The sequence below is a fragment of the Camarhynchus parvulus genome, chromosome 1A (assembly GCF_901933205.1).
Source record: "Camarhynchus parvulus chromosome 1A, STF_HiC, whole genome shotgun sequence".
Taxonomy (NCBI): Eukaryota; Metazoa; Chordata; class Aves; order Passeriformes; family Thraupidae; genus Camarhynchus; species Camarhynchus parvulus.
In genome coordinates, this window is record NC_044586.1 from 18,423,508 (window position 1) to 18,434,831 (window position 11,324).

The 11,324-nt window shown below is 41.6% G+C and overlaps 2 protein-coding genes across 5 annotated transcripts; one reads left to right on the forward strand and one right to left on the reverse strand.

Moving 5' to 3' along the window:
- Positions 1-183: 183 nt before the first annotated feature.
- On the reverse strand, positions 184-2,975 carry C1AH12orf73 (chromosome 1A C12orf73 homolog). Its single transcript, XM_030960994.1, has 2 exons — positions 2,678-2,975; positions 184-1,050 (listed from the first exon to the last, which is right to left on the reverse strand). The coding sequence occupies exons 1-2, from the start codon at positions 2,831-2,833 to the stop codon at positions 955-957; spliced, it is 252 nt and encodes an 83-aa protein (XP_030816854.1). The 5' UTR covers positions 2,834-2,975; the 3' UTR covers positions 184-954.
- On the forward strand, positions 2,849-10,577 carry TDG (thymine DNA glycosylase). 4 transcript variants are annotated; one of them, XM_030960990.1, is made up of 10 exons: positions 2,849-2,916; positions 5,367-5,515; positions 6,312-6,541; positions 7,015-7,084; positions 7,665-7,800; positions 7,880-7,962; positions 8,045-8,139; positions 9,625-9,796; positions 10,073-10,201; positions 10,301-10,577. In XM_030960990.1, the coding sequence occupies exons 2-10, from the start codon at positions 5,422-5,424 to the stop codon at positions 10,438-10,440; spliced, it is 1,149 nt and encodes a 382-aa protein (XP_030816850.1). In that variant the 5' UTR covers positions 2,849-2,916; positions 5,367-5,421; the 3' UTR covers positions 10,441-10,577. The 4 variants fall into 4 exon arrangements, with proteins under 4 accessions (XP_030816850.1, XP_030816848.1, XP_030816847.1 ...); XM_030960988.1 differs by lacking the exon at positions 2,849-2,916 and adding an exon at positions 3,001-3,145 and having other exon boundaries at positions 10,304-10,577; XM_030960987.1 differs by lacking the exon at positions 2,849-2,916 and adding an exon at positions 3,002-3,145.
- The last annotated feature ends 747 nt before the right edge of the window (positions 10,578-11,324 follow it).

Genomic DNA, 11,324 nt, shown 5'->3' on the forward strand with positions numbered 1-11,324 from the left:
TGCACACATGGGCACACAAGAGCAGGAGAGGAGCTCATCCCACCAATAGCTGTAAAACTTGGTGAGAGCAGACACCTACACATGCATAAGAACTATAAACCTTTTTTCCTAGGAAAACCACTCCAGCTTATGTAGGCATAAATAAAATAATAGCTTCATAGCGAGAACTGATGTAAATGTAGCACTTACTGTGATAATTTCTGGATCCCTCTGCTGTTACAAGACTTCCAAGTGTTTTGGCAGTAGGAATTAGGGAGCTTTTTGTTTCCTTACCGGGCAATGTGTCAGACTGTGTTTTTACAAGTTAAACTTAAGTGACAACTGAGGATGAAGCCTGTGCTTTGTCCTGGCACCTTTCTCAAGTAAAACAATCCCAAACTTCCCAAGCTCTATGTACCATTCAAAACTGGGTTGTTGAGCCACCTTCCCAGGATGATGACCGAATCTTCAAGTTCCTGGTGCAAGTGTGTTGTGGTGATTCTATTTCCAAACTGAAAGGTAAACTGGCACTTTCAGAGTTTTGCGTATTTACAGCTATCAAAAGCAGCCATAGACAGATGAAGATGCCCAAATGGAGCACAAACAAATCTGATTTCAGTGTAATCTGCCCCATTTTAACTGAGATGACCAAACGGTAAGATTCCAGCCTTACAGTGGACCAAAGCAGATTTCCTGTCAGTGATACATCTGTGTCATTGTTTGACGCCTTATTCTGAAGTATACTTAAAATGTAATCCAGATTTATGAACTCACAAGCATTTTGGCACACAACTGATGGGACTTTTACCAACAACATTCACTGTATGTTTGTTTTTAATGCTGCCTGCAACTCTGCTCAAAGGAAAGCAAAGACACATGACAAGAGCACAGTATTTCACATATGTATTTCTGGAACTTAAACAGTTGGATAAATATTTTATCAGTTCTAGTTTTCACAACAAAAATAAACTCTGGTCAGTGTTGTGAAGTCTGAACTTTGCTTGATCTTTCTTTTAGACCCAACAGTTCAGTTCTCAGTTCTCCAGGCTTAGGAGGTATTTCAGGTATGCTCTATTAAAAACAGAGAAAGACATCAGTGTTGTGACAGAGGAAAAACTAAACTCCCAAAACAGTAAATGAGCTTACTCTGGAAGAGCATGACAGCTAAACTGTGATTTTACCACCCTCTTTTCTGAGCAGAATGTAATTCCTACATGCAAAACACCTTAAGAATTATTACCTTTTTGAAACTTGACTTATTTTATAGTAGCAAAATACAATATGGAAAAAAAAAACATGATAAAAGGAAAAACCGACAGCTTGTTTTAAAGGAGCAAAGCTTATTTTTGCCATTAAAGTGAGTTTGGTAAAGATGTTCTAGCACAGCTGAAGTTTCCTCACATACTCTTGGTGATAGAAGAAAATGTTTCACTGCTTCTACTACCCTGATTTAGAAATAAGGCACTGAAACTGGAGTTAAAATTTTAAAAAGGTACCAGATAACATGACATTTCAAGAACTGCACCTCCTCAAAATTCATGCTACTTAGGAGATATAGATCATTTGATCACTCTGAATAAATATGTCGATTTGCCAGTAATGAAGGCTACAGCAGAGACTACTAAAACACTGAAATTCTGATGTATTTATCAATGACTGAAGCATCATTGCTTCAATTTTGAGCTGACAGCTCAAGCATGGTAATTTTTTAAAACTTATTTCCCATTTGAAAGTAGCCCAGAGAATTAAAAAACCCAAGAAGAATACGTGAGCAGGAGGATGAGAGAAAGCTTTCAAGTCAGACCTCCAAGAGGCTAAACTAAACCACTACTATTCCTAGTGGATGATCTCATTTGGAGTTTAATTCTGTGACTGCCATTTTTACATCCTCATCTGTCATAATTTCTAATGGTCTAACTTTTGGTCACCTTCATTTCCATTACTGGAGGAAATAAAGTTTGTTTTAAATCTAGTACAGCCCCTTCTTGCCACTTTTGCACACTCTTTTCAAAACCCAGCTTCCCACAGCAGAGACCCCTCCTCGACACATGGTATTATGTCCACAGTGGAGGCGACTCCCCAGAGGAGTCACAGTCACAGAATTGTTAAGAGCTGGAAGATCATCCTGTGGAGATCATCCAGTCCTAGCCCCCTTTCAAGCAGGGTCACCAAGAGCAGATCACATACGAATGTGTTCAGGTGGGTTGGAATGTGTCTAGGGAGGGAGAACTCCATGACCTCCGTGGGCAGGCTGTTCAGTGCTCTACTATCCTCAATGGAAAGAAGTTCCTCCTCATACTAAGGTGGAACGCCTTATGGTTTAGTTTATGGCCCTTGCTCCTCATCCTGTCGCTGGTCACCACTGAAAACAGTCTGGCACCACCCTCTTGGCACCCACCTCTGAGGTATTTATAAGCATTAATGAGATTCCCTCTCAATCGTTTCTCCCAAGAGACGCTGCAGACCCTGCATAATCTTCGTGACCCTTCACTGGATCCGCTCCAGCAGCTCCTTGTCTTTCTTGTACTGAGGAGCCCAGAACCGGCCACAATGAAATCCTGGCGGCCTGGCCAATGCCTCTGTAGAGGCTGATCTCTGCCCACCGCCAGGCCAGAGACCTTCCCGAGGCACAGCCTGTCCAGCAGACCCTCCATCCCGCACACACGCTACCAGCGACCGGGACCCTCCCAGCACTTACAAGGTCAGGCCTGTAGTACCTGTGCACGACTTCAGCCCCGGCGAACATGGCCAGCATGCTGGCCGCCAGCGCCCGCAGGTAGGTGGGCCACGGCGCGCCAGCGGGCATGGCTGCGGGGGCGGGCCCTGTGCACGGACCGCGCCGGACGTGCGTCATCCTCGCTGCCGCCGGGAGGGGGAAGGGAACAAGGAAGAGGGTGCGAAGGCCCGCCCTTACCGGGGAGCATCGCGTCAGGCGGGGTGAGTCGCGACACACCGCCCGCACCTCGGCTCGGCCGCCCCCCGCCCTCACGCCCCCCCGCCCGGGGCGGCCGCGGCCCCGCCCTGCGCCCCCATTGGCCGGCGTGGTCACGTGAGCGGGGGCACCCTGCGGGTCAGTGGGATCGTGGGGGCGGCCGGCGGCGACGGCCGTGGCGACGGCGACGGGCCTGGCGGGCGCGCCCGGCATGGAGGGCCCGGAGCTGGGCAGGTATCGGCGAGCGCCCGCAGCCGCTCTCGGGCCTCGCGGTGGGGATCACCCATTGTCCTTCTCCTCCTTCCCCGCATCCCACGGGAAGCCGGGGCCTCGCTGTGGCGGCCGCCTCCCTCCCTGGGCACAAAGAGGGAGGGAAGGTGCTCCCGGGGCCGCGGCTGGGGGAGCACGGCGGCCCTAGGGAGCGTGGGCGCGATCGTGTCTCTGCCCCGAAGGGGATTTGAAAATTACTTAATACCTGGTTTTGTTGCAGTGAGCATATATTTTTCTTTTACCTTTTTCATTTTTTTTCCTTTGTTTTTAGCGTGAACGGAAGCGGGGGGGGCGGGGAGAGGAAAAAATAATGAACTGAAGGAAGGGGAGAGGAACAAATCACTACCTTTTCATCGTGATACTAAAAGGACTTAATTAAATGTTCTGTAATATGTATGCATCAATAAAAAAAATATTTCTGAACCCACGCAAGAAATCTGGCCTAAAGTATATACAGATCTGAAAATCAGGTTTTTTTGGTTCGTTAACTGTACAAGTACTTTACATAAAATGGAACTCTTCTAGCAGTGGGTTTAAAGTATTCCCTGTACTCAGAAAATCTCCTATAGCTTCGTTAGACAACTTCTCTGGAATGTGACAGATGTATGTTCATATTTATTCTCCTTGTTTCAGGATAGATACCTGGGTTAAAATTAGTGTCTTGATCACAAGACTGTGGGTTTCTTAAAAACCCAGTGTATAGTAGGGAATGATCCCTTCTTTTGAGAAATTTAAAATCAGAATCATTTAGGTTGGATAAGACCTCTAAAATCGTCAAATCCAGCCATTAACACAGCACTGCCAAGCCCACCACTAAACCCTGTCCATAAATTTACACATCTACAACATATTTTAAATACCTCCAGTGTGGTGACTCTGGGCAGTTCCCTGGGCAGCCTATTCCAATAGTTGACAAGCCTTTCCATGAAGTAATTTGTCCTAATATCCAATCTAAACCTCCCCTGGCACAATATGAGGTTATTTCCCCTTGTCACTTGTTGCTTGAGACCAACCCAGCTTCAACCTCTTTTCAGGTGGTTGTGGACAGTGATAAGGTCACCCCTGAATTTCCTTTTCTTCAGAGTAAACACCCCCAGCTCCCTCAGCTGCTCCAGACCTTTCCCCAGATCTGTTGCCTTTCTCTGGGCATGCTCCAGCACCTTCCTGTAGTGAAAGGCCCAAAACTGAGCACAGGGCTCAAGATGTGGCCTCAGCAGTGCCAATTCCAGGGGGACAATCCCTGCCTTGGTCCCAGTGGCCACACTATTGCTAACACAGCATGCCATTGGCCTTCTTGGACAAATATCTCTATATCTAAAAATTACTTGGTGTTTTTAATTATAGCTCTGAGATGATAAAATTATTTCCTGAAAATCTACTGTTCACCAAGTCCTTGCTATGTAGTTGTGAGGCAGTAGAAGCCATGAACAAGAAGGTGGCTGTGTAGGTAGAAGGGAGTGACAGAATAAAGTAGAAATGGGTGTGAGGGTGGTATATGACTAATAAATGTGAGGAGAGAGAGAACTGTCTATGGAAAAATGTCTTTATGCATAGGATCTCTGTATGTGTGAGCACTGCCATGTGGAATAAGTGCAATACTTGTGTTGGGATCCAGTGTGTGATAGCAGGACAACATCTGCCACACGACTTGTTAAAGCTGTTTAATAATCTGCATAGTGACAAATCCTGTGTGTATTCTTAATGCTTTATAGCCCTGAATGGTTCATCCATCTTATCAGATCAAGCAACTGACACCGTATAAAAAAGATCTAAAATTTAGGGAACTTCTGGAAGCCCAGAGAGCTTTAGCTCAACATGCGTTATAAATTGTTGGTCTGTTTGATAGACAGTTTGCTTTGGAAATGTGTGCTACAGTGATTTGACCAAAAAAAAAAAAAAGATAAAAGCTCTATTCTTCCCTTACAAATGCTGTGTTAATTCCTAATTCCACATCATAGCAATTACAAGAGAACTGTGCTGTTAATGTTGGGGTTAACTGATACCAGCTGAGCAGCCAGACTGCTTTGATGTTGTGGATAATTTAGTGCCTTGTTAACAGAGTCATCAGAGAATGTAAGTGCAGTACATGCCAGCCTTGATAAAGTTTGACGTTTACATTCTGTTTGGTACATCGGTAAGTTTCTAAATTGTTGATAAATTCTTTCTTTCTTTCTTCCTCTCTAAGATACTACGCATATCTTCAGCAAGCTCAAGCATTTTACTCGTTTCCATTCCATCAGATGATGACTGCAGTGCCCAACATGGAAATGATGACTGAACAGCCAACTCTAGAGGGCATTCCAGAGCCAAACATTGCTCAGGAGCCTCCAAAAGGTAGCTTGACTGGGCTGTGTGAGTGAGCTGAAGTGAGAGTGATTGATTGGGAAAAAATATTGCTCTTAAATTGCTTCCTTGGACCTATTGGATTTCCTTTCCTTGATGGTCACTGCAGAAGTATTGATTAATTGCATTCTTTAAGAAACATGTTCTAACAGATAATTACAAAGACAGGAAGTAAATGCACGTGAATGTATGCACATTGTTCAGTCTCACATAATTATCTTGTTCCAAGAAAAGCAGATTTTTTTTTCAATAGGTAAATGCATTATCTTAGCTGAAGTAATGGGTTTTAGCATTGTGTTAGAGAAGGATTTTTTAAGATTCTGGCTTCAAAATACCTAATTTTTTTAACTTTCTGCAAGAGAAGTACAATATAATTTATTTGAAATATTTTTGTTTGAATGATTGCTTAGTTTGTGTAGTAATCACAGGTAGGGAATTGGTTACTAAGAATTGTTTTGTATAGTGTGGCTTATTTAAACAAAGACTAACTGTTGGAAAGTGACACTGTTCTACAGCTCAACATTATTAATGAACATTGAGAGAGAGAGAGAGAGAGAGCAGTCTCTGGGTGATCATGTCATGGCTTGTGCCTATGCTGCCTGAATCTCTAAACTTTTAAGAGCCAGAAGATGAGAAAGCTTCAGGTGTGTTGCTTAAATTAATGAATTTTGAAGGTAAATTTACCTCTTTGCTTTGTCTCTGTGTCCATACATTTAGCTGAGTCAATTTGAATATCCACACTACAACTTGGGAAATGTACAAAAAGAGTATTTGTTGTGTGTTTCAGAAGTTAAAAAAGGGGGAAGGAAAAGAAAAGCCAAAGCAACTGAGCCAAAGCAACCCAAAAAGCCTGCTGCTAAAAAAGAAAAACCAACCAAGTCAAAAGGCAAACAAGAAAAGATCACAGATACTTTTAAAGTCAAAAGAAAAGTGGACCGTTTTAATGGTGTATCTGAAGCTGAACTTCTGACCAAGACTTTGCCTGATATTTTGACCTTTGATCTGGATATTGTGATAGTGAGTAATTAAATTTCAAGATTAGGTAGAAAAGTCTTGTATTTACTTGTTATGATTTACATTCTTTCTGCTTACTCATCTATATTGCTTATATGGCAAAATCTTGCAAGATAAAGTACATAAACTGTTTCCTGTGTGTAGAGCTGCTTTGCATTTTCTGTTAAAACTTAGTCCTAATTTCAGAGGAATCTAAGGCTCATGTTTAGTACAGATTCATGAGAGCCCATTACTCAGTGCTTTATATCCTGGAAGCTCTGCACCCTCTGAGCTGCTCTTTTGACCTTGCACATCTAAATGAGGCACTGCTGCAAAATTGTCAGGTTTTTTAAATGATGATGGAAGGTGCCATGAATACATTTTTGTTTATTAACAGTAACTTTGTGAGAATTGAATAAGCATCCTTACTGTAACTTGATTAAATTCTTGACTACAAGCCATGTTGTCATTGTAAAAATGGACTGGTATCTTTGTAGATTGGCATAAACCCTGGCCTGATGGCAGCTTACAAAGGACATCATTACCCAGGACCTGGAAACCATTTTTGTATGTTTTTGTTTTTCTTTCTTCTTTTAGCATCTGCAGAACTTTGTTAGAACTTGTGGCATTTTAATTAAACTAGTTTGGTTTTTGTTTTTCACCTGGGTTTTGGTTTGTTGTTTTTTGGGTATTTTTTTCTTCAGAGAGGGATTTTTATATGCTAAATATGAGTTCAAGACAGTGAGTTCTGTCAGAGAGGCCCAGTGAAAAGAGAAGCAATGGCAAATTTTCAAAGAAAGCTGACACATAGTATTTGCCACACTCTTTCCCCCCAAATCCATATTGATCACTGCTAAAATTAATCACAAAATCTAAAGCTCTGTACTGAGCTTCTAGAATAAAAGACTACTTTGCCTGATCATGATAAAGAATTCCTGTTCACTGGGGCCTTTGGAGGAGGTAAAGTAATATTGGCTATTTTAAAACTTTCTGGATAGGTCAGTAGTCTTCCCAAATTAACTGATACTTTGTTAAAATAGATTCTTCCTTTAGCATTCCAGTACTGCGGTAGTCAAGTGGAATTTTTTGGCTCTGTTTTCTTTTCCTTGGAAAAAGGTAAATGCATATCTGTCTTCCTACTTCACAGGGAAGTGTCTGTTCATGTCTGGTCTAAGTAATGAACAGCTGAACCACATGGATGACCACACCTTGCCACATAAATATGGGATTGGATTTACAAACATGGTTGAAAGGACAACACCTGGAAGCAAAGACCTCTCCAGGTAAGACAATAAAAGGAAATATCAGGCTTGTTAATGAATTAATAGTTGTGATTATAATTTTGAGTATTTTGTCTTTTAGCAAAGAGTTTCGGGAAGGAGGGCGAATTCTGATGCAGAAGCTACAAAAGTATAAACCTCGTATAGCAGCTTTTAATGGAAAATGTGAGGAACTTATACTTTTAAATTAATTTTTTTCTGCCGGTAGCTTTATCTTTTTTTCACTTACCCTATATTTTCATTTTAGGTATTTATGAAATTTTTAGTAAAGAAGTTTTTGGAATTAAAGTTAAGAACTTGGAATTTGGGCTGCAGCCACACAAAGTGCCAGATACAGAAACTGTAAGTATTGAGACTGAGAAACAAAACTAGGGCACTCCACATTGATTATTTAAAAATTAAGGAAATCTCAGGCTTTGCACACACTTAGGATTACACCAGTTTGACCGGAGTACAAGAGGTGTGAAAGGTTTTTAGTTAGAGAAAGGGGAGTAGTGCAGTTTTTGGACACATCTTTAATGCAGCTTCTTCAGCCTTGCAGACTTCTTTTGAGAAATGGTATGTTATGGTTCATAGGTTGGTGCATTCTCTGAGGACTGCGTAAAATACAAGTAACGAGTGCCTGCTTTTATGATAATTTTCATCTGATCCCCTGTGTCCAATTCCCTGGGTATTTGTATTACTGGATTTTGATACTGGCCGTGACCATGCAGTGCCACAGTGGGGGAGAAAGAACAGCAAGTCCATCCTTATGCTACTGCGCGTGACCCTTCAGCATTGCTGGATCTGGGCATGCCCAAGCTCTTCTGTCTGACTGGGTCTCCTTAAGCTGATCTGCAGTTTGAAGTTAAATTGGATGCTTAAGATAAAACAAGCAATTTGATGAAGAGTGCATTAGTCATCGAACTCTAGTGCTGGAAAATATCTCAAGAGACCAGCTACGTATCATTAATAATTGGATTGTTTAATGTGTTCTTATAAACAAGTTAAAGCAAAGGCGATTACACTGCTTGCCAAGGTAACTTATTCTAAAGCTTCATTACCTTGTCAGTTCAAAAGTTTGGATTGTTTTTCTTCTTATTTCTATCCTCAATTACTAGTACTGCAAGTTTCAGCTGCCTTTCTCTAAAGGTGGAAGTGCTGCCATTAGAGCCTGAAGAATCATTGGATAAAGTATTTGCTCCTTAGGTAGCTCTTAAGGACTTCTACAGTAGATGTATTTGTAAGAAAAATAATCCCCTTTACTGGTACTTGTTCATAAAGACTGCATGGTAATAGAAGTATTGAATACAGTTCGTTTTTCTTAAACTAACTTGATATCTTTAGTTAGGGCTGTTGGCAGAGGTAGAAACACTGAAGCTGGCTCCAACCACACTAACAACAATTTCACACCCTGGCATACATCATGCAGATGCGCTTCGCCAATAAGCTAGGCTAATTAACCTGTGCTGCTTCCCTCGCTGCTTTGGGATCTTTGCATGCTATCATGTACTCCTCTATGCCCTGGCTCAGAGCGCTGCTTGTTCAGGGAGTTTTGGAGTGTGCTCTGCTCTCTTGTAACACACATGTTGTTGCTTCTCCTGCAGCACATAAATAACTGGTGAAAATTGTGCTCACTTAGCAGCTGGTAATCAGCCCTGTCTTCAGGGCAAGACAGATGGCTGGCCAAGAAAAATGAAAACTCATTTTAGCCCCTTTCACAATCACCTCTGGCATTAGCTGAAGTTTGTACAAATAGTTAAAACAGTTAAGTTGCTCTGAATGCACTAACTATTAACTCATAGCTCGGGGATCAGTAATGCTTTTTTTCTTGGTCTTTGTCTCAAGCTCTGCTATGTTATGCCATCTTCCAGTGCAAGATGTGCTCAGTTTCCTCGGGCACAAGATAAAGTTCATTATTACATTAAGCTGAAAGACTTAAGGGATCAACTGAAAGGCATCGCACCCAACATGGAGGTCCAGGAGGTGCAGTACACATTTGACTTGCAACTTGCACAAGGTATTGTTTTTATTTTGTTAACACTTCATTAAAATGTACTGTAGTGTACAATACTAGCAGGTTCCCAAGCAGAAAGAAATAAAGAATTTTTTAATGGGTAGATGTGATTCACTAAACTGTGTGCTATAGAATTATAGATTCTGTTCTCTGTAGTACAGCCTACATTTTTTAAGGGGAGCAGGTAGAATCTTGTAGAATTTGCGTCTTTTCTGATAAAAGTCCTCTTTGATAATTTTTATTCTAAATATTAATGCTTGAGCTGTTCTGTTTGTGCAGAGGATGCTAAAAAGATGGCTGTCAAAGAAGAAAAGTATGACCCAGGCTATGAAGCAGCGTATGGAGGAGCTTACTGTGACCGTGCGCTGTATGTCACTGACCAGTGCAGCTTGTCTTCAAATGGAGCTGGTAAAGGGCTTGGGGCATTCAGTCTGCAGCCATTGCTGGGGAACAAAGAGCCTGTGGTCTTAACTGCCTTTAAAAATTGTGTGATTTTTGTTTGTTCAGCAGGAAGCAATCCACAGTACTGCAAAGGGTCGTCCTTCAGTGAGGTTCCTAACGGACAGTGGATGACACAGTCCTTTGCAGACCAGATTCCAGAGTTCAATGCTGGCATGACACAGGAAGAGGAGGGAAGCAGCGTGTAGGAGCTGTTTCTTCTCGGCTATGCACACATGCTGCAGTTTTAATGCAGTGATCAAGATTGGTACCTCAGTTCTCCAACTGAAGCATCTGTATAGTATTTTATCTCCCCTAGTTATTTTATTGTAGTCCAAAGTAAGTGTGTGGTAGGCTGAAATCAATGAACTACATAATTTTAAGGAACTGTCCAAACTTTTTTTAAAAGTTAGCCCTTTTTTGTATATGAGTTTTATATTTAACATATACAATTTCTTCCAGTTTTGACAAATTGCTTTCTCATTTGTGAAGATTTCTTTGGAGTGTTAATTTTATTCCATAAATGGCAACGTGGTAGAAACAGCAGCAGTATACTTTTTACTGATGCCTCAATATTTGGATATCTCTTAATACTTTTATATCCAGAGGGGAAAATGGAAAATGTACCCTTACCTTGTGTGAAGCAGTGTTTTTAATCATGCACAGTTAAGGAAATAGTGCTTTTTAAGCCTGCCTTTTACCGTCTTAAAAAGTGTAGAAAGTTGTGTTCTGCAGCTATGGGTACTGTCTTCTGGGTGGGACGAGAGTGCTCTGTCTGTTCAGTGAGTGTACCATAATTGAGGATGAAGGGAGGGTGAAGACATCATCTCAAGTCACAACACTGGGGAGGAAAACTTGTGTCACACAGGACAGGGCCTAAATATTCTAGCTGAGCTCTCTTAGGATAAGGTTTCTCTACCACTCCATCTCTTTCCCCCTTATATTCCAATGTAAGGCACTAGAATTGCTTTTTAAAAAAAGCAAAACAAAGAGCGCTGGTAGTTCTTGAATTCTGTGGTATTTAAACTCCATCATTTCCATAAAGTTAGTCCCTTTGCCTGACCTTTAGCAGGAGATAATCCTGTTGAATGAG

What these genes read in the sequence shown, in the direction of transcription:
- C1AH12orf73 (XM_030960994.1), bottom strand. Translation starts at nt 2,833, where the DNA reads ATGACGCACGTCCGGCGCGGTCCGTGCACAGGGCCCGCCCCCGCAGCC. An exon ending in GGTACTACAGGCCTGACCTT is followed by an intron (nt 1,051 to 2,677) that starts GTAAGTGCTGGG and finishes TGTTTTTAATAG; the next exon opens with AGCATACCTGAAATACCTCC.
- TDG (XM_030960987.1), top strand. Translation starts at nt 3,123, where the DNA reads ATGGAGGGCCCGGAGCTGGGCAG. An exon ending in TTGATCTGGATATTGTGATA is followed by an intron (nt 6,542 to 7,014) that starts GTGAGTAATTAA and finishes GTATCTTTGTAG; the next exon opens with ATTGGCATAAACCCTGGCCT. An exon ending in TGACTTGCAACTTGCACAAG is followed by an intron (nt 9,797 to 10,072) that starts GTATTGTTTTTA and finishes CTGTTTGTGCAG; the next exon opens with AGGATGCTAAAAAGATGGCT.